The sequence below is a fragment of the Carassius auratus genome, chromosome 3 (genome assembly GCF_003368295.1).
Source record: "Carassius auratus strain Wakin chromosome 3, ASM336829v1, whole genome shotgun sequence".
Taxonomy (NCBI): domain Eukaryota; kingdom Metazoa; phylum Chordata; class Actinopteri; order Cypriniformes; family Cyprinidae; genus Carassius; species Carassius auratus.
In genome coordinates, this window is record NC_039245.1 from 8,824,955 (window position 1) to 8,847,513 (window position 22,559).

At 37.1% G+C, this 22,559-nt stretch overlaps 1 protein-coding gene across 4 annotated transcripts in view; it reads left to right on the plus strand.

Moving 5' to 3' along the window:
* LOC113046777 (syntaxin-binding protein 4-like) overlaps nt 1-22,284 on the plus strand; it is a 36,226-nt gene extending 13,942 nt beyond the window's left edge. For 2 of the 4 annotated variants that reach the window (XM_026207758.1, XM_026207749.1), the window contains exons 4-22: nt 555-624; nt 769-843; nt 4,204-4,283; nt 5,619-5,742; nt 5,838-5,979; nt 7,384-7,490; nt 7,595-7,724; nt 7,859-7,931; nt 11,073-11,161; nt 15,869-15,965; nt 16,967-17,094; nt 17,390-17,482; nt 18,298-18,363; nt 18,601-18,789; nt 19,311-19,427; nt 19,831-19,880; nt 19,961-20,091; nt 20,273-20,330; nt 21,018-22,284. In XM_026207758.1, coding sequence (XP_026063543.1) covers nt 555-624; nt 769-843; nt 4,204-4,283; nt 5,619-5,742; nt 5,838-5,979; nt 7,384-7,490; nt 7,595-7,724; nt 7,859-7,931; nt 11,073-11,161; nt 15,869-15,965; nt 16,967-17,094; nt 17,390-17,482; nt 18,298-18,363; nt 18,601-18,789; nt 19,311-19,427; nt 19,831-19,880; nt 19,961-20,091; nt 20,273-20,330; nt 21,018-21,081 — 1,883 coding nt within the window. In that variant the 3' untranslated portion in view covers nt 21,082-22,284. Of the gene's footprint in view, nt 1-554; nt 625-768; nt 844-4,203; nt 4,284-5,618; nt 5,743-5,837; nt 5,980-7,383; nt 7,491-7,594; nt 7,725-7,858; nt 7,932-11,072; nt 11,162-15,868; nt 15,966-16,966; nt 17,095-17,389; nt 17,483-18,297; nt 18,364-18,600; nt 18,790-19,310; nt 19,428-19,830; nt 19,881-19,960; nt 20,092-20,272; nt 20,331-21,017 lie in introns of those variants that run through there. The other 2 variants (XM_026207768.1, XR_003276174.1) reach the window with 2 other exon arrangements.
* Nucleotides 22,285-22,559: the final 275 nt, after the last annotated feature.

Consider the following 22,559-nt stretch of genomic DNA (forward strand, 5'->3'; position numbering starts at 1 on the left):
AAGCAGTTGTGATGCTTAATATTTTTCTTGGAACCATGATACGTTTTTTCGGGATTCTTTGATGAATAGAAAGTTCAAAAGAACAGCATTCATTTGTTTTTACTGTCAGGTTTGATCAATTGAATGCATCCTTGCTGAATAAAAGTATTAATTTATTTTCTACCCACTGAACGTTTGAATGGTTAATATGGCAAACAATATGAAGAATAATATGGAAGGGTACATTCACGTGGGGCATCGGCATCTATGCTTGACGTACTGTAGGGTGTCAGAAGCTTGGTGCTGACATGACCGTCATAGTGACAATGTTGGTACTTGAAAAGTTAGAGGTTTTTGAACTTCTGTCAGTGGCATGATGCAATGGATCCACAATTCAATTTGGCAATGCATGACATCACCCATTCAAAGTAAATGAAGAGTGTTAACGTTGATGTCCTGGGTGAATGCACTGTAAAGAATACTATGTAGTATGTAATAGTAGAACATTTATCAAGTAATTTCATGGGTTTTTATTTATGGTCTTTATGGTTTTTATTTCATTAATGCTTTATTAGGAAACCTGGAGCCTGGAGACCAGATCTTAGAGGTGAATGGTGAAAGCCTGATTGGCGTGACAAGTGAACGGTACATACCTTGCTCTCTTGGTTTTTTATTTTTCTATTTTGCTTGTGTGAACTCTGTGTTGACTTTCTACCTGAAAACCAGCCACTTGTCAATCTTTTATCACCTTTAAAACACTTAATGTATGATATTGTTGTTTGACTGCAGAGCGGTGGACATTCTTAGAGCAGCATCCTCAACCAATCACATGCACCTTCTCATAGCCAGAGACGAGGAAGCCAGGTAAGCCACTGATCTATTCATTAGAACATCAGCTCTGAAGATCACAGATTTTAATTTCAATTCACACATTAAAAATGGTTGATTTTAAAAGCAGCTTCCAAAGCAAAAAACAAACAAACAAAAAAAGTTTGAACATTAAATTATCAAAGCACATTGAGCACAATAGCCAAAATTATAAAATATACACTACCATTTAAAAGTTTGAGGTCAGCAATTTTTTTTTTAAGAAATTAATACATTTATTCAATAAGGATGCTTTTCATGAGCAGCTAATCAGCACATTAGAATGATTTCTGAAGGATCATGTGACATTGAAGACTGGAGTAATGGCTGATGTCAACTTTGTCATGACAAGAATAAATTGCATTTTAAAATAAAAAATGAAAAACAGTTATTTTTAATTGTAGAAAATAATATTTACTAATATAACTGTTTTTACTGTATTTTGGATCCAATAACTTCAGGCTTGGTGAGCATGAAAGAGCTCGGAGAGCAGTAAAAAATCTGACAGATCCCGAATTGTTTAACAGTAGTGTGTGTATGTTAAAAATATTTACAAAATTCATAATTATTTAATAAGTAATTATTACTAAAGATTTAACCTTTTAAGCAAACCAAAGAGTTGCCTTATTTTTTTCTGACTTCTTATTGTCCCTTTCATCGCCAACCGATCACAGTGACATTTAACCAAACACTTGCCATCTCTTAAACACTCTGATCCACTGATACTGATCTGTGAATGTCTGACCTGAGCATCCTTCATTTGAATGTCCACCCCTTAGAAAACATGTTAAATAATTCAATGAAAGATGAATAATTTTGTTCAAAAACTAGATCTGACCGAGTGTTGGCAGTGCATGTGAGTCTCTTGGCGTGCTATTCAAAGATAAACTTTGGGCCCTCAGGGCTCCCATACTGCCTCTCCACTGTTAACTTCACTCAATAGAAAAAACTATCAATGGAAAAACAACATTCCTGCTTCGAAAAAAATGCTAGTGACATTTTCAATTTTTAAAACTTTAGTTAAATTAGGTCTATTGTTTTTTTTTTTTACTCTTTCGTTATCTCGTCTTTTAAAAGAAAACACTTTCCTGCCATTAACGATTTTCCCTGCCATTGACGGCTTTTAGTGTTTTCACTGTTATACACTCGGGGGAGCTATTACACATCTTCTGAACGAGTGCAAAACCTCACGAACAAAAACAGGACGGAGAAATATGCTGGAGGACATCAAATTTTTGTGAAAATCATCAAAATCGCTGGCAGTGGCTGGCAACTTAAAAAAATACTGGCGGGGGAAGAGTTAAGTAATTAGCCTTTATTTTTTTTCAGGCATAAACATTTATGCTTCTCTCATTTCCCCCACATTTTTCATGCCAGTGTGAAATGAGAATTTTTTCCTATTCTAGTTTAATATACACATACAATTTATAAAGAAGCCATTCACAGGTTGATTTCCTGAAGAAACTAAAACGCCATGATTCTGGACAGTTTATAAACAATTTTTTCATTTATTTGAAATAGAAATCTTTGGAAACATTATAACAGCGTTACTGTCAAGTTTTATCTTTTTAATGCGTCTTTGATGAATAAAGTATACATTTCTTAAAGAAAACTACACTGACCTCAAACTTGATTATAATATTGTATATTCTTAGTGTTTGTAATGATGCTTACTTATTCCGCTTATTTTTATCTGGAATGCTCTGTTGAGGTTAATCTTTAAAGACACAACTAACCACTAAATTAACAGTTACATGCAACCTTTAGTCTCAAAATGAATATCCATTTTTCATAGTGTACACTGTACAAATGTATTTTAAGAAGTTGTAAATAAATTTGATTTCAGTCTTTTTAAATGTTCATTTTTAATTCAATGTTATATCTCCCATTTCTTTGCAAATATTTGTGAAATCTAACAGCAATTTCTGAGCAAAAATTGTTTCTACATAATTGTTTTCCAGTATACATATGTTTGTGTTTGCTAAATTCACTTTTTATTTATTGATTTAGACAGAATAGCGCAATAACACCTGCTCATGCAGCATCGAGTTCAAGTGAGTGAGCAAGCTGCTAGAATAAAAGGATAGTCCAGAGTTTGGTACACAACAGACATATATTATGCAGAATCCCAGATGTGTTTCCTGTGAGAATCAGTGGCATGAGCGCAGTGTACTTTTGAACTTTATATATGGACGGACTGGCAGGAGATTCAGTCCCATGGGTCTGGACTGGCAGCAGTTTGCATGAATGAAGGAAAAAACCTCAATTGCGTGCAGACTCCCAGTTTAAGCCATAATGAGATGAGTCCTTGTGTCTCCATGCTTTAATCTGCGTTCTGCCTTTAACCAATGCGCATTGAAGGGATTACGTCTCTGCCTCCATTCAAAGACCTCCGCTGCCTTCACACGCATATCAACAACCTTAAAGTCTTCAGGGACCGAAAGACTGAGCACAGCATTTCTGGGCTTTTTGTTTGTGTGTATTTATCAGGAAGACGGTTTAGAATGTGTATGTATATCGACGTTGGTTTATTGAGGAAATGCTCAAGCCTTTTCTCAAGCTTCTTACCATATGCATCACAACCTTGTCTGACCTGCCTCCCTTTAATCCACACTGATAACAGGTCCTGAGGACAGAGGAAAAGGAAGAAAAGGCTGTTTTTACACTCCATCATATACTTGGAAAGCTGTTACTTAGATATAGAGTTCACCTAGATATTTTGGGTTTAGAATAAATCTAAATTGGTCCTGGTATGAAGGAATGCAGAGGTCTATGGGTCTACAGTAATTTTTGAAGGCTTGGATGTCTTTGTATAGTCTCCTCAACCGACAAAGTCACTTTGCATTGTAGTTAAAAGAAGCAAAGGTCTGCTTAGATTTGCATGTGTCTTTTTTAGCCTCTCAGGGACACCTGCATGTAGGTAAAGATGCCAATGGCTGAGGCTGGGCACCAGTGCGTAATGGACACATGTCCAGAACTGAAAATGGTTTGAGTCCAGTGACAGGACATTTCTGTTGACCTATATTTGACACTCAAGAGGTGTCTAGGGGAAAGTGGACTGAGATGGAGGGGAATATTTAAATAGACTTTAGTCGGCGCCCAGCCCAACTAAAGGGAACTAAAGAGAACTCAGCATGTTTATTTTTACTCAGTAGACTGATCACGAAATCCATTAACATTGCTTTATATTTCAGTAACAGTACAATAATTTGGTAGGATCAGTTGTTTTCCAGTAACAAACAAAGGTTTAAAAAATATAAAGGTATTTGGGTTATTTTCATATGATGTTATTGAAGGTTTCATTTTATTTTCTTGGTTGGTTACAATATTTTTATTTCCACTTTTGTCTGTATGTAGGCGAGAATTTGCAGAGCTCCTTGAAAAATACGGCTCAAATGGCAGCACAGGATCTACCAGGAATTCACCTATTCAGCATAGTACGTGTCTATTTCTCAGTCATTGTCTAGTTTATAGTACAAGAAACACACATTTTAAAGGCATAGTATTCCCTTCTGTAAATTCTTTCATTTCTGTGCACAGGTGTGCTAGAATATCTCTTTCCTAACCTCACTACCTCCCCGACATAACAAAGGTTATGAAATGCTGATTCATGCAATATGATCCTCACAGCTGGCTAATAAACAGGAAGAGGAGAGGGAGAAAGCTCTTCTTCATTATCTCTTTTTAATGTTTACAGTTTTAGTCTTTCTCGAATATGAATGAAAACAATATATGTAAATACGAACTGTGTTTTCAAAAAGCAATCTTCTTTTTTAAAGCAATCTCTTTTTTAAATGACTCAAGTCAATTATAATTATAATGTTTAGGGGAGAAACAAATCAGCCCTTGAAAATGGCTTAAGACAGCCCATTTGTCTATTATGCAATTCTGAACATCTGTTTCTGCCGGAGGAAAGACACTCCACAGAAAAGCTGTTGAGAGCGGAGCGTGTGCTCATCGTGTCTGATCCCTGCTCTCCCCTCAGTGTAGAATATTCTAATGATGGGACTTGCTTTAAGCACAGCAAATAGTTTCATTTGAGTCTTTAATTTAAAAGTGCAAATGAGACCGAAGTATAAGAGCTTTGGTCTGAAGTATTTGTCTGGACATTTTCTTTGACAATACCACAAAGTTCAGTTTGCAAACTTTAAACTCATGACTTTTAATGACCATGAGAGCTTCTCTTGATTTCAGCAAACCTTTTTATATACACTATCATTCATTCTGTTTTCTGTTTTCCATTAATATGTAATTTATACATTTGATAGTAAAGCTCACGAAATATTCCTTATATTATCAATGTTGAAAGCAGGTGTGCTGCTTTATATTATTATGGAAACTGACACTATTTTTTCAGGATTCTTTGATGAATAGCAAGTAAAAAATAACAGCATTTAATTGAAATAGAAAATTTGATATTATTATACATTCGATTATTGTAATATTTGATCAATTTAGTGCATCCTCGTGCTGAATAAAAGTATTAATTTCTTTAAAAATATCTAAATAAATGAAAAACCTTTTTGACCTAAAACTTTTGAATGGTAGCTATAACAAGCAAAGGTTTTGCATATTTATTTTTAGTTAATTTGGATACACTAACTCTTGTTCTTTAATTACTGAAACCACTGTTATTTTTCAGATAAATTGATGGATTGTGTCACTGCTCTCTGGTGGCTCTTAAATCTACATAGTATTATGTCAAGTTTGATATAAGGCATTGTGATCATTAATTTTTCTCTCACGTCTTTATGCATCTTCTTGTGCTAAAGCAGGCAGATACTTGGACAGCACATCATCAGGGTCTTCATCCAGCTCTCAGAGTCCTCTATTGCTTAGTCCCGCTGGCTCTCAGAGTAACTACAACAACACAGGACCCTTGCTACGCTCCCTAAGGTAAAACAATGGAAAACAATGATTTAGTTGTGTCTGCTTTCTGAATTGTTTAACTATTTTGACCGGCAGTTCATTCTAGTAATACTGAGTTTCAGTCACCCAGGTGAAGGGGTGATTCAGCTGATATCCGTCGCTCGCTCCTGCAGTCTGGGTATTACCATTGGCGGTGGCTCCAACAGACCTGATGGCCCTGCAGTTTTCATCCAGGAAGTGCTGTCTGGAGGAGATTGTCATCGGGTGAGAGAGTGGGACTCTTTAATGAGCGGTGTGTGCATTTATTTGTGCATAACCTGCCTGGGTAAACTTGGAAGTTTACTGAAGCCCACTGGTTTGAGAACCACTGGTTTATTGTGTTTTAACATTTTGAATTGGAGGTGAGGTTGTGCGGACAGCTCATATATAGAGATGTAAGCATTATCATTTGTCTCTATTCTTTGATTAAATGAGACAGAGAAACAGAGAGGGCAATGGACATAATGAGTGGGATAAGTCATACAATTCGAGGAAGTGCTGGAGAAGATTATAAACCTCCAAGAATCTTCTCCCCCAAAGCAAGGATCACTCAGCTCTTTACACCTTTCCATTAAGCTCTTACACATTTAGCCATCTTTATCGCAGAGGCGGTCAGGATTAATGTGAGGATGACATCCTAGAATGTCAGACTACTGCGTTATAGCCTGAGCCTGTGCAAAGGTTTCGTCTTAAGCAGGTAGAGATCTCCTGGAAACTGTCTGAGCAATTTATTCCCTTCTTTACATTGGCTTGAGTGCTTTTCCTGATAGACAAAATAGGTTTAAGGCTCTGCCTGGGCTGTTCTGTGGACGGACAGTGCTGTCACAGCAGACTGCAGAGGTCAGGTGTACAGAAGGCCATCCAGGGCATCACCCTCCCTGTGGAATATAAAACTCTAGCATTCACCTACAGGACTATTGTGCTGAAACGCAGATATTCAATATCACTTAGATTTTCAGTGTCAGACTGATGGCCATCTGTGACACCTGTATAAGATCCCATGTCCATTTTGAATTGTTTAACCAGAATCAATGATCAGAAATCAGAGCTATCTGAGATAAACTATGTTTTTGGCCATTTAGTGGATTTTTTCCCTTTTGTTTTGTTTTGTCTAGTTCTTAATTTAGCATTTACTTGCATGTTAGCGTTGTCTCCAAAAAGAAGAATCACTTTTATTGTTGCTTATGTTTTAGAACGGCAAGAATCATTTTCTTAATCAGTATTTTGCCTACAGAAAATAGGTACAAGCAGTACAACTACTTTCAACATAAAAAGAAAAAATAAATATTTCTTAAATCTAAATAAAAATGATTTTAATGGTGTTATAGGTTGACCAGCTATTTATTTGTATTTTTTGGTCAATACTGATATTATATTGTGCATTCCTAAACCCCTAGGGAGCGGATTGAAGAGTTGTGTAGTTTTAGTGACTCTGGTGTGTCTGAAGGAATAGAGTTGCTGTAGTGGTGTCCTCTGTGACACGAGAGAGGTCTCCACCTGCTGATGAGTATACAGTGACTTATATTCCTGCTGATCCTGTTGGCATAGCTTTCTCATACTGAATGTCTGCCATGATTTGTGTCTGATCAGCAACATTTAGTAAGGATTTTCATTCCTTTGGCCTTATAGGATGGACGGCTCAGACCCGGAGATCAGCTTATCGCCATTAACAAGGAGTCATTGATAGGAGTCACGTATGAGGAGGCCAAAGGTGTGCTCAACAAAGTCAAATTCAGGTAATAATGTTCAATGTAGCTTTATGTCTTTTGATCAATGTTTAACAGTTAATCAGTATTTTTCTACTTTCTTTTACATAATGTACTGTTCTTTGTTGTTGAAGTCAAGAACCAGTGGTGGATATTGCCTTCATACCAGGAAAAGGACCTTTCTCCAACAGCCCATCAGTTCAGAGGGGGGTTGGGAACGGATGCAACTTCAGCCGGTTAAAGGTTCATGTCCGATCTCCTGAGGTGAGTGTTTACTAGTGTACAGATCATGTCACGTCTTTGGCATTTCAACAACAAGAGAGTCTTGTGGCTTACATAATACACACACTTGTTATGGTCCTTTTACCAAGCAGTGCTTAATAATTTTCTTCTCATAGATGCAACGAGAGGAAGCAGCTCCAGTGCTTTCATCCTCCCTAGATATCTGCCCTCCAGAGATACAGGTTTCAGGTAAGTGTCACGAAGGTGGATTCATAGCTCCAACCCCCTTAACTCTTAAATCTTAATAAGCTTTACAGATAGTTTACTTTTACTCTAATTTCATAACCTTTAAAATGAGTACATTTTGTGCAAAGTAATCACAAGATTCTGTGGTCTTTGTGCCTTTCTATCAAACTACATAATGTTTTTAATGCATTTTTTTATAAACAGAAAAATATCTCTATATTATATATATAGATAGAAATATTTAGCAAATTAGTAAAGGACATACTTTCAAATCTTTCATGGTTACAGACTAAGAGGGGAAAATATTAGAGGTGTGCAAGTGCAGGTTCATGGAAACAGAAAGTACTTGCTCTCTTTGAGGTAATGTACCTTACAGACTGCATCTAAAATGAACCGTCATTCAGAGAAACAGGATTTCTAGCAAAGCAATTATTTATTTTCAGAGAGAAAGTTTGGGGATTAGTCAGTAGCAGGGTTTGGAGTTTAATCAACGGCCACTTGCAAAATAATCTCTCGGTGCTCCAGGGGTCGGGCATGTATGTGAGGTGTTTAAATTACACAATCAACTTCTAGAAGACGTACCAAAATAAGAAAGGAAGGCGTCTTTCATGTTGAGTCAGATAGTGCTCTTATCTTAGCAGCTGGGTAGCTGTTTAGTACAGATTGGTTTGCTGTGCATAGTGTGTAATCCTTTCTTGGGGCACAAAACGGGATTGATAAATGGCTAAAGAAGCCAAACAGAGAAAGCCACTTAAGTCTATTTTATGCTCTTAGATACTCTGAAGCAGTCTGAGTCGATGTTGACGTGTCAAGTCGCTTTTCCAGACGCTGAAATCGTTTTCCCTAACAATGTTTAATTGTTTTATAATTTAAAACCCAAACGTTTTTTTGTTTTAAATGTGCACTATCTGTCTTTAAAATAAATTAAAATAGAAAGGCATTATTTCTGATAATTCTGAATAAATACATTTTTATTTTATTTTTTTTTATCAAATAAATACAGCCTTGATGAGAGACTAGCTTACTGAACCAAAACAAACAGCATTTGTCTTATCCTATTGGCTTTTTTAAAAAGTGCAAATCTAACATAACTGATAAAGATTTATGCTTTAAAAAAAGTAAATTGCCAGTGGATAAAGTTCAAAAATCTAATTGTAAATATTAATCATTCAAATTAAAAATTGCCATTGGGTAAAGTTCAAAAACCTAATTATAAATATTAATAATTAATATTAATTATATTCATTGTTTTTTTTTTCCAGTGAACTCATTATTACTGTTTTTGTAAAGTGTAATTTAAAGCATTGACATTCAAACATTTTCAAGTGTGGCTTTAGTGTCCAGTCTCCAAACTGGATGTGCACTGTGCACCTGTCCATCAGGCTTTCTCTGACCCAGAGCCTAAGGTTACTCTGGACCGGATGTAAACATGCCTGGCTCGCCCTTGAACTCTGGATGTTGTTGTGTTTACAGGCATAGCGTTCTAATCATTTGTGTCATCTATAAAGTGTATAGTGCTTAATTATCTATTTATCCACACTAGCTGATAAAATCTTATAAGAATAAGGAAGATCCGTCTTATCTGAATTAAATAGGTGCTGTAATCCTGCAAAAGCCCTTCTGGGTGTCCTTCCTAGAAAGAAAGAGATGCGTTTGGACTCCGAGACATGCTTATCCTCGTTCCTTGTCATTCTTTAATCATTGTGATTTGTAGAGATGTAGAGATTGTTGTAGAATTCTGCTCGGCATGGAAGAGTGAGGTTTGCACCCTAATATAAAAGCTGAATATTTCAGATAAAGTAATGTATTACAATACTCTCTTTTGGAAAAAAACTGGTTCAAAGCTGTCACTGGGTCAAGATACAAAAGCTAAAAGGTACACCTTATTTACCCCTAATATTAGTACATATTATAACCTAAAGTATTTCTTTTTGTACCTTTTGAAATGGGACTGCCCCAGTGACAGTTTTGTGTAGGTTAAACATGACAGTATTATTATAAATAGATTTATAAGTGCTTATGTGTCAGATTTTGATCTCGGCCTTTGGATTTAATAATTGTTTTATTTTATTTTTTTTAAATAAACATTTTGTCATCATATACTCATTTCATGACGCAAATAGCAATGAAAGCCAAAAGAGAACTTTTCAAGAATATCTAGGCTGTTCTTTTCCATATAATAAAAGTGAATGGGGACTGGGGCTGTCAACTACTAAAAATGGCAAAAAAGCACCATTAAAGTTTTGGTCTGTATGAATGAATCATGTACTATTTTCCAGGTTTTCAGAAGTCATAATAGCTTCGTGTGAGAAACAGTCTGAAATTCAAATAATTTTTCATAGATAATATTTTGTATCATCCCTCCATAATGCTCTGAAATGGACTACAGAAGTCATCATGACAAAACGCCATGTCAGTTTAATTTTGCCGTATTTAATTTGAAATCACTGGGAATATAGCTCTCAGTTACACTTTTAATGTTTTTTTTTTTTGTGATGTTGGAGCTTGATAGAATGAGTCCCCATTCTCTTTTTATTATAATGAAAACAGTGGCTAGGACTTTCTTCAAATTTCAACATGAAGGCGAGTAAGTTATTACATTTTTGTAAGGTAACCCTTTAACAAATAGTTATGCTGCCTTTCTACATGTTTGTAATTCTGGCTGAACTGATAGAAGCATTATTAATCTGGATTGTGTCCCATCAGTACCACCTGTTAAATCCACTCTTCCTAAGCGAGCTCCTGCTGGGACCTGTCTGAGTCTGACGTGTCTGAGCTCAAGCTGTCAATCATGAGCATCAGAAGGCAGCTAAATCCCCTGCAGGAGTGTGTCCCCAGGGTGGGGGTGATCATCTCATAGCTCTTATAGCGAGCGTTGCTTAACAATACACATGCCACTGAAAGCACCTCTCTTTCTCCATCGCTTTCTCTCTCGCCCCCTCGATTCAATTCCCTCACACAGTTCATAATCTTTATTGTATTAATATAATACCCATTCATTTGAGCTCCCAGAAAATAAAAAATAAAATAGTTTTCCAAAGGCCAGGTTTTCCAGTGCAGCTAACTTTAGCGTTCACCACTAATTGCTCTAATGTGAGTATGACTCTTAAAGTAGGTGAATGACTGTCCCACTTTCCCCCTCAGCCTCTGCCGCACAGAGACAAGCCACTGTTTCCAAACCCAAGATCTCGCTGGACCCCCACATACGGCTCAAATCAGAGAAGCTCGATCTGGTAAGCCTGGTTTAGTTTATACCAACAGTTTTGCATGTGTACAATGAGTGATGCTTTTACTTTATGAAACATTCGCAGCAGTCGGGAGCTGTGCATGGTAAGTTTATGTTTGACTTATAAAATAGAACGAAACAACGTTTTTTTTCTTCTGCTGACTAAACCGATAATATTTTCACTGACCTCACACAAAAATTGCTTTTAATTTTTTTAGCATGTAATGTTTGATAAATGTTACATATTGCATTTTAACACATAAAAATTGGCACATTTTTGTAGCTTTAATTTAAATGTGTTAAAATTTTCCACATGCTCTCTAAGATTATCAAAAATAATTTTTTGCAATTTTGTTAGCTAGCTAGATCAGTGGTTATCAACCTTTTTAACCTGAAGGCCCCTTGTTCCCCAACAAAATATTCAACGACACGCTGATAAAGACTATTTCCAGAATTTCTGCTGTAATTGTGACATAGCTGCTTGTTTTTTTTTTTTTTTTTTTTTATTAACAGAATGGAATAGACTATTGAGTATTAAACTAATTAACATATATTAAGGTAATTCATTTTGTGATTTCATTTTTTCATTTTGTGAAATGTTGTTCAAGTAAAGTTTTCAGGGGGAAAAATATACACTAGCCAACATTTGGGGTGGATCAAAACCGTTCACCAAAAAGTTAGGACAACTTTGATTAATATATTTATATATATATTGGATTCTGTTATCTTATAAAAAATAAATCTTATTTTCTTTTTAGCATTTTTCATTTAGATTAAAATTTGATTATTAAAAATAATTATTAATTTACTTATGGCATATACTTTTTTAGTCATGTTGATGCTCGGTTGAGACCCACTGTGCTGGATAGTGTTACAAAATTGAATTACTGGATTTTATATCAACAGTTTATATCTGTGAGAGAAAGTTTGAATAAAATGAGTAGTATACTAGTCATGTGATATTAACCTGGTGGCCCCATGAGACAACCCGCTAAAATAAATCAGTTTTTTATCGTCTTTAAATCATTTTTTTTTTTACATTTAAAGGATAAGTTCACCCAACAATGAAAATTATGTCATTAATAACTTACCCTCATGTTGTTCCAAACCCGTAAGACTTCCATTTATCTTTGTAACACAGTTTAAGATATTTTAGATTTAGTCTGAGAGCTTTCTGTCCCTCCATTGAAGCTGTGTGTGTGGTATACTGTCCAATAACAAAGATAACACGCCTGCGTCAGTGTTGTGAACGCGCTCACAACAGACCCGGAAGAGAAGACAACGCTCTCTGGACATGGACAGTATATCGTTCACATAGTTTCAATGGAGGGACAGAAAGCTCTGAGACTAAATCTAATTTTACATATTTGTTAAACCTGTCATTATGTCCTGACAGTAGAATATGAAAAATCAAGCTCCTCTGGCTCCTCCCAGTGGTCCTATTGCCATTTGCAGAAATACTCCGCTCCCGGTAAGAAACAACCAATCAGAGCTGCGGTCCGTAACTTTTTTTCTGGTCAAAATTTACAATATATATATATAATAAGTAGGGATGGGTACCGAAACCCGGTATTAAACTGGCCCCGGGGCTAAATTATGAAAGATCGTAGTATCAGTAAGATCTGACGGTATCGGTTCTGCTTTCGGTACTGGAGGGGAAAAAATAATGTACTATGTATTTTTGCTTAATTATGTTATCGTGCACATTTTATCCCACCAAACATTTCTAATGTGCGATCATATCTTAGATCAAATTTTCAGAATGCCGCAAGCGCACCGCAGGTCATGTAACTTCCTCACCTTTTCTGTAACAACGTTGAAGCTCAGCCAAGATGAAGGAACAGCTGATAGCTGTATGTGGATTTTTTTATTCATTTAGTAGCAGTGCTACTGCAACCAGTTTTTAGTGCTGCAAATCCATTCATCCATTGCTGAAATTTCCGCGTTTTCATGGAGAGATCAGGTCATGGTTGCTTAGCAACGGCAGACTCCTCAGGAGAGCAAGTGCCCAAAGGCTTTGGGGGAAAAAATCAGAAAGCGGCGTGCCTAGCGTTTTCCAAGTGTTTTTAGGCGCGATTTGCAAATGGCCCCTTACAGTACAAAAACACCTGCTTAATACAAAGAGTGACGATGGCAAAACGTTCCAAAGTGTGGTTATACTTCACTAGAGTGGATGCAGATAATGCTGGTTGTCATAAGTGCAAAAAAATTTTTTCATGTAAGAGCGGAAACATACAGCATCTTTCAAAAGTGCATTATGTGCAGATAGAGAAATGCAAAGTTTTCGACTGCCTAACACAACACGAAGTACCGATAAGAATACCGTTAAAGTACTGGACCGTTAAGCAGTATCGGTAAGAGTAGTAATACCATTAAAACCTTAACGATACCCATCCCTAATAATAAGCGAGTACACCATGAATCCATTTTCCAAACCATGTTTTTAGCTTGTCCTGAATCACTAGGGTACACCTATAATAAGTGTTTATATAAGTGTCTATTTTAGATTGCTTCGGGGCACCGCGGCGGAGTAACCCAGTACCTTTGTGATTCTTCATAGACATAAACAGAGAGAAGTAGTTCCGGCTACGATGTTCTTCCGCAAGACGCAAGCAGTTCTGTTTATTAACCGCTAGAGCGTCAAAAGTTACCGACTGCAGCTTTAATGACATAACTTTCATTTTTGGGTGAGCTACCCCTTTAAGAACAATAATTTAAAATAAATACTGTTAATTTAGATGTACATTTTTTATTGATAAAAATAAAAAGTTAATTCCCTAAATTGTTTTGCATTATTTAAGTGGCATGTTCTTGTACCTGTATTTTTAGTAATGGCAGGATTGGATCCAGCAGTTCAGATAACATAAGGGAGAATTTAAAGGGTTAATCCCCACTGAAATCTGTACCAGTGACTTCAGAAGGAGCCTGTATCTCTGTGCGAAGTAACTGACAGAGTACTTATGAAGACTATCATATCTCAGTCTCATTTTCCTCATACATCTCCATCTCTCCTCTTTGTTATGGTGCAGTTGTTTAGCAGAGATTTAATTTAATCCTGCTGATCCCGAGGCTGACCCTAATCTACCAGCTCATTAATAGGATCAGGTCTCACTGGACAAGAGCACTTAAATGTGGACTAAAGGCACAATGAACATGATATTAAGTGATACACAAAAAGGTATTTGACATGGTACAAAGTTTCAATGTAACATCATGCTGTTTATTCTGCTGTTCTGCAGTAGTAGATGTAGATGTTTTATCTGTAAGGGGACAGTTTTCTTGCCAGTGGTGTTTGATCGGTGTGTCTTACTTTTGTGGCAGTATCAGATTGAAGGTTTGAACTTAGTCTGATTAGCTTTATTAATGCCTTTTGAACTCTTACGGACCATAAGCCTGGATTTATTGTACGCCAGTGTCTTGACCTCTGTTACCACACTGCCCTCTTGTGCACATAGCTCATAGCTGTAAAACTCTTTTCAAACTTGGCTTGGATGCTGTGCAGTCAAAAAAACAATCATAGTCATCAGTCAGCACTTTCAAAGGGGTTGTATGATGGGATTTAAAATTTTCCTTTCTCTTTGGAGTGTTACAAGCTCTTGGTGCATAAAAAAGATCTGTGAAGTTGCAAAGACTAAAGTCTCAAATCCAAAGAGATATTCTTTATAAAAGGTAAGACTCGTCCACACCCCCCTAAAATGGCTCATTAAAACACGCCCCCACGTCTCTACATCACTATGTGGGAAGATTTGCATAACGCCGCCCAGATGTTCACGCAAAGAAAGAAGGTGTACCTTTTATTCTCATTGTAGTATAGTTGTTGCTGCCTTCATGTTGTTTAGACGCTATGTGTTACACTGTGAAAGTGAAAGTACTTTGTTTGGCCTTCCAAAAGAGGACGATATCTGCTTCGTCATGCCTGGAGCTGATCCATGCTGGTCACTGAGGAAATACATCGACTTTGCACTGTGGATTGCCGGATCGGCTTTCATCGTGCATGAAGCGGAGACCAGCCCAGGGTCGTCACATGTGGTTGCCTCAAGCCCAACGGACGGTCCTTCGTTATATCACTCTAGGCCTCGGTTTGCACTCACTCAAGGCCGTGGTTTGTGTCACTATTTTGTTGAGAAAGCGAAACCACTTTGTTTGGCCTTCCAAAAGAGGACACGACTAGAAATCATGTTTATATCACATTTATAAAGGGGTTTTATGTTTATGTTTCGTCGCTCTGGACCGGACAGGGCAACACAATATGTAAAGTGGCATAACATTTCCGTTACACGCTTGAGGTATTCGGCCAATCACAACACACTGGATAGCTGGCCAATCAGAGCACACCTCGCTTTTCAGATGAGCTTTGTAAAATCCCCACGTTTCAGAGGGCGGGGCATAGACCAGAAACAATATGAAGGAAATAATGTGTTTTTGAACCTTAAAAAGCATAAACACATTTCATTACACCAAATACACAAATAATGTTCTTTTTAGCAAGTCATATGTCCCCTTTAAGCACCTTTTGTTCAAGTAGTTTTTTTTTTTTCAAGAGAAACATTTGCTCTGAGCAATATATTCAAACTAGTTTTGTAATATATAACATAATAGAAATATGTACATAATTAAAATAATGCCTTTTAGAATAGGAGAACTGCAGGATGTGATTGAATAGGTCAGAAGCACTGTAATGATGGAGGTTTTTGACAGTTTGGTCATTTTGCAGGCTCTGTCGTACCTGGGTTTGGATCTAACAGATGAGAAGAGACGGCAGCTCAGAGAGAGTCTCACTACAGACCCTCAGGGAACGGTGTCGTATGGAGGTACAGAAACATGCTTTACACCTCTATACTGCAGCTGCATAACATGATCTTCAGCCAGTCAACTAGATGAAGGAAATAATTACTCATTTTCACTTACATTCCCTTTTTCAGAAAATCACATAGTTCATAGTGCAAACATCCTTGAATGAGTGGGGTATTCAGTTTAACTGCTCATGTAATGTTAATGGTTTTCACCAATTCAGAGGTTGCCATTTTATATTTCACCAGAAATGTATCTTCATATTTATAGGCCAACAACTTGTTTTTTGTCCTTCAGGAGGATCAAGCCTTCTTTAGCACAGTCCTTAGTATGACAAAACAAATAAATAAAAGGAAAGTGTGGTTGGTTTAGCATGCAAATGTAGCATAATTCAACATTACTAAAATAACTAAGACAATGTGATGTTAATCTCTCTCGCACATATTGCTCAGATGCTAGTGATTAATCGGTGTATCATGCGTGCCTGAGATTCCCAACCTCTGAAATAACTACGGAAATAATCACAGTTTTACATTGGTGGAAATACCCATTTTGAAAAGGAAATAATCATCCATATTTGGATATTGAGCTTTGGTTTACACTTTGAAACACTTTGACAGATTGTCATGGGGGGAAAATATTTGGATTCAGTATGAAGTTGGAGAGCTAGGTGTATTTCCAGGTTGCTCATGACAGGGAGTTACGCTCCTCCGCAGCAAATCCTGATCAAAAGTGCTTGCAGTGGAGCAAGAGCTCTGCCTGGTTTCTTGTACTTCAGCTGTGCAAGGACACCTGAACATAAATATTCCCTCTAGACACTCTTCCTCTTGTTATGAAGATTGTTCTGGATAGATTTTCAGATTGATTTCTGGATAGATCGAGTGACAGAAGAAGTTTAGCAAGCAAATGTTGACCACCAGAGGTCTTGATGGCTCTTATGCTATAATTTCTTACATGCTTTTACTATATTTTAAGTGTTGTTCTTGGCTACTTCTAACTTCAGCTCTGTTTTCTTGACAAGACTTTGTGGAAGCCACCCGCAGCGTTTATCAGGAGAAGCTGGAGGAGGCGGGACTGGGACAGGGTCCCTTCATGTTCTCCTATCAGGAAGCAGCCAGTTTGATGGACACCTCTGCCTTTCATTCCCCAGTAAGTTGACCTGCAGGATTCAGTAATGGAGCACTTGACTTTGATTGGGGAGATTTACTTTGTGTTCTTAAAGGAGCTTTTCGGCTGCTCAGGAAAGTTATCAAAGCTGTCTTTTAAGCTCTTAAATGCTTCAATTGTAAGAGTTTGCCTGTTCTGTGCCCTGCACCTTTGGATATGTCTCACATCGATGCATGAGCACTGAAATGGTCCTGGTTTCGATGTTCTTTTCAGATCACAGAGGCAGGGTCACACACTCAAGAAAGAGCTGTTTTCACCGTGTCCCTCTCTGTTTCAGACCTGTGAGTCAGAGTGCAGCTACAGCAGTGAGGAACTGGAGGAGTTTCAGACTGAAGTCAAACATCTTCAGCTGCAAATGAAACAACTTAAGGTGAGTACTGAAATAAACACTGGATTGCAAAATGAACACTCGTTAAGTGCCAAATGCATGTCAAGAATGACTTGTAATACTGGCATGTAATAAACAGTTACTACTAACAAGTTTTTATACATATCATTTAAAGTCAAATTGTTAGAGCGATAGTCTGACTGATTCAGAAGCATAGAAATCAACTTAAGAAAAGACATTTCACAACTTTTTTATAACCACCTTTTATTTATTTATCATCAGCACCTTTATCAGGCACGCTTTTCTTTCATACGTTTTTGTTTCAAGTGGAATATTTCTCATATTAAACCACCAAAACAAAAGTATGAGGAACAGAATCACAATGTGACAGGTGATTTAATGTTAAAGAAAGTTTTACGACTGGTAAGAAATATTTCTGAACAGAAATTTTTTCTATTTATCACCATTTCTGTGGCAAAAAAATTGCAATTAAACGGAAATAGTGACACATCTTTTTTTCTGTATTGTGATGTACTGTGTATCTGAGCGAAATCTATTATTTAAAAATAAAAAAAGCTGGAAAGGGGCGGAGTTATAAATTATTGAAGTTTGGTATGTCACCGTGTCATTTCACTGGAAATCGAGTTATAAACATCGGATGAAAAATAATAAGGTCAAAAAATAAATAAAAGAATATATGCATAGTTGAATCATTCTATAAGATCAATATCATACATGTAGAGAACAGAATTTCCATGTCCTAGCTATTTTAGGTTTGATCCCTTCTATTAAATTTAGTGAGACAGAGCTGAACATCTGTGCAGAAAGCCTTTGATATGAACATTTTTTGCTCTCAGGGGTTACTGAAAGACACAGAAGACAGTAAGAAGACTCTGGAGGAGGAACTGCAGAAGACGGCTGAGGTAAAGCCTGCAGCATCACAAATAAACACATGATTTGTTTAATGTGACTTAAATGCCTCAAAATCCAAATATTAAGTCATGTGAGCAGTTTTAATACATCAACACTTTGTGATGCCCATTTTACCTCACTATATTTGTGTATACCAAATGTATACTATCACAACATGAGCATCTGAAGATGTTCCTCCACTCGTCCTTTTGTGCATTTGCTTATTTCCATGTGTATGGATGAAACAGAAGACCACAGCCACAGTGGAGGAGAACAAGTCTCTGAAAAGTAAGCTGCAGGTCGCTGAGGCTGTTCAGAGACAGACCAACAGCGCTGAACAAGACTATGAGCAGGTCATTCAGCTCCTGGAGGCTGAAATCAAAGATCTGAAGAACCAGCTCGCCGGAAAGAAACCGAGAGGCCTGGAGGCTACTAAAGTAAATGTTCCTCAACACATCTGTCTGTTTGCTGAAAAATTATTTATATAGATGCAATGACTGAAACTTTTGTAGACAAGAATGAGTTGGCAGATTATAGTTATCCAGTACAACACAGTCCTGTTTAAGATGAACTAGTGTTGTTTTAGTATTTGTATACTATTAGGAATCTTGAATTAGCTTTTATTTTGTACACTTTCATTTTAGTTTTAGTTTTATTTTAATTCGTTTTTTAAAAATGTTTCTATATAACTTGATTTTTGTTCAACTTTTTAGTTTGAGTCATGTTAATACCTATTTTATTTCAGTTAGTTGCCGTGAGAACATTTCTATTGTTTATTTTAATTTTTTTTAAGTTGTGTGCTTTTCATCAAATATTTATAATTCAGTTTTATTTCAATTAACGAAAAAGTTTTTAATAGTTTACGTTAACGAAAAAGTTTTTAATAGTTTACGTTAACGAAAAAGTTTTTAATAGTTTACGTTTTAGCAAAGGTTTTTAAAGACCATTTTCTTCCCAGGAGAATGTGATGGAGCTGAACAGGAGGCTGGCCATGATTGACAGTCAGCTGAGAAGGTCTGAACTCACACGGAAACACCTGGAGATATCCAACAAGAAGCTCCTTGGATTTGCACAGGTCAACACAAACCACGTTTTCTGACTTAAAGGGATAGTTCACCCCAAAATTCTAATTCTGTCATCATTTACTCACCCTCATGTCAGTTTCTTTGCTGAACACAAAAGAGAATTTTGGGAACCAAATAGTTAATGGTAGCCAATGACTTCCAGTATTTTTTTTCATACTAAAGAAGACAATGGCTATCATCAGCTGCACAGTTTTCCTCAAAATATCTTCTTTCATGTTTAGCAGAAGACAGAAAGTCATACAGTTTTGGATTGACAAGAAGGTCAGTAAATGATGGATATTCATTTTTGGTTTTAAAGTTCCTTTTAAAGTACACTATTGCATCTAGATATCAGTGTTGCGTCCAAAACACAAAGATTATCCAAGTTTAAAATTTGCTCTCTTGTTTTTACAGAATGTCCACAATGTTTTCACCAATGCCAGCTTATTTGGGATTGAAAGTGGGTATGTTTCTCAAGACAAACACTGAAAGTTGTAGTGGCTCACTCTGTCAGAGATCATGACGTATCTTCCTCGTCCTACAGGTGCACACAAGCGTCTCCAGTGACTGACAGCCCCGACACAGCCTCCCCGATCCCGGATCCAGCCTGCCAGCTCGCAGCTGAGGCCAAAGAGCTCGTAGATGGTGTCTGCTCACTCTGCACCGAGGATCACAGTGAGTGAGAAAACAGCTCTGGGCTGCTCTTCTGAGTGGCTGCTTACAGCCTCTCTCCTTGAGTAATCTGGGACAATAAGACAGTTTCTGGACATTTTGTTGTAATTTACTCATTTGAACTTGTGTTTTCGAATCTGTGATATTATAAGTATTATTCACAAAATGTTTGGTTATTTCGCAGAATTACTGCAGTACGTAGAGGGAAGCATTGTGAAGGCCGAAGAGGACTGTGATTCAGAGTGAGTGGCTGTTTTTATTGTGTTATGAAGCCATCAGCATCTCTCCCTTCAACTGCTGCTGTCAGCTAAGTTGAGCTCTGGCCAAATGTTCATTTCACCGTCACATTACCCTTCACTATAACTGCTGGCCTTGCAAAGTCTCTTACTTATCCAGTGTGACGAGGAGTTTTGAAAACACCAAGTGTGGCTCGTATTTTAGACATTTTTCATATTAATCATGCCATTTTGAAATGAGGACAGTCAGGGCAGCCTTGTCATATGGTCAATCCTACAGAAGATCCTTTTGAAACAAAACGGGTTTTATTCGTTTTATTAGTCTTTAATTATCATTCTGAAATTTTAACTGGATTTTTGTAAAAAAAAAAAAATAATTATAGGACATGCTCTGTACATTTGTTTGCTCATTTTTTACATTTATTTATTATTATTACAATAGTATCAGCCATTGTGTGATTGTATCATAGACTCCAAATGACAGTTATATTTTTAACCCCTTTTAACTTCTGAAGAGTTCACTGTGGAAGGCGCATACTCTTAAGGGAATATGGCAAATGCAAATCCCTTTAGAATGAAACACAATCATAAACATGATAATGAGATTCTTCATATTTAATTTAGAAGCTTACAGACTTACACAATGCCACACTTAATCTGCAATCATTTTTTGTAATTTTTTTTTCTCTGTAGCCTCACTCAGTGGCCAGAACCTCCTGTCCCCGGGGCTCTTGCAGTAGAGCGGCGAGGTCAGTAGATCATCTGGGATGGACAGACAAACCGGGCTCATTCAGGACATCGAGGTCGAACTGCAACTATACTGTGGAACATAAGAGACTGTGTGGTTTGTACTCTTTCAAGTGGTGACCAGAGGCCTGAGCTCTTCTGATCAAACTCACACTCATTTTTTAAAGCTGTCTGTGTACATATTTAACATGTAGCAGAACTCATAACATAAAGGCAGAAACCAACCAAGGGAATTTAAATCGGGAACACAAACGGCACCATTAACAGCAGCGGTGACTTTGAAACGCTCAGATATGATTTCAACTGTGTCAGCATGTGCCGTGAGTAACAATTATAACAGCTGAAGCGGTTACTTCACACAGTTATGAAGATGCTCTCATTCAGATGGTATATTTCCCCATTTGAACAACTGTAATGAAAACACATGTGGCTGTGCAGCGGACCTCTCTGTTAGAGTTAGGTGTATTATACAGTACATGTATTAGATTTCACCTAGGGATCTTCAGGACAGTCCCCACTCTTCATCATTTGATATGATGCTTATTTGTATCTGTTCTGAGAAGTGCTATGACGTTTTGAAGATTTTATATTTTCGGTCCGAATCTTTTATTATGCAGAGACATGTAGACACGCTCGCTTCTAAGTATGTGCACGGTTGCCGTCATAAACCTGGTCAATCTTGTCATCAAACCCTCTGATTTGCTCTTGATGTCTTTGCCGGTCTTGTCCAGGGTCACCCAGCTTTCACTGCATTATGATCAGCTTTGCTCTGTTAAGTGCTTTGAGGGGATCCTTCATGATTTGGTTCATTGATCGACAGTAACTTCGCTCCATCCTGGGTTCCTCGGACTATGATTCTGTTCTTGGTAGGGATCTTGCTCATCATGACACTCATATATCGAGTAATTCCAGTCATATTGCAGTGTTCCACCCTGAATGCATCCGTTCAGCTGAACAATGCACATGGATCGGGTTACTGTTTTCATAAGCACACTGTATTCTGTTTTGTCTTGCCATATAGGATCTAGTTACTTATATCAATGTGTAATAAACTGGTTATCATTCATTTCCATCATGCAGATGGTTTGTTGATATTAATAACAGCACACGCTCTGAAAATGCTGACATGTAGTCCTGTGATTCAATTAGATTGCATCATATGTGTGGCCTAAATATCTTTCTTTGAATGTTTTTATTAAAGTCTGAACAAATGTGTGATGTGTTTGTGTATTATATGCAGTGGACTTCAGTACAATAGAGACTTTAAAAATACTAGAGGATGCTTACATGTCTGCTGGAGTAGTAGTGTATGTGTGACGGTCTACATTGCTGAGCCAAAGCTGTCTGATTGTACAATACATATAAAATTGATTTGCCTATCAAGGGCTGCATGCTGACACAATTTGAATGCGTGTGTAGTCTGCAACAGCTTTTTTTTCTTAGATATGACTACACACATTTCTATTAAAGATGCATCACTGAGTTTGA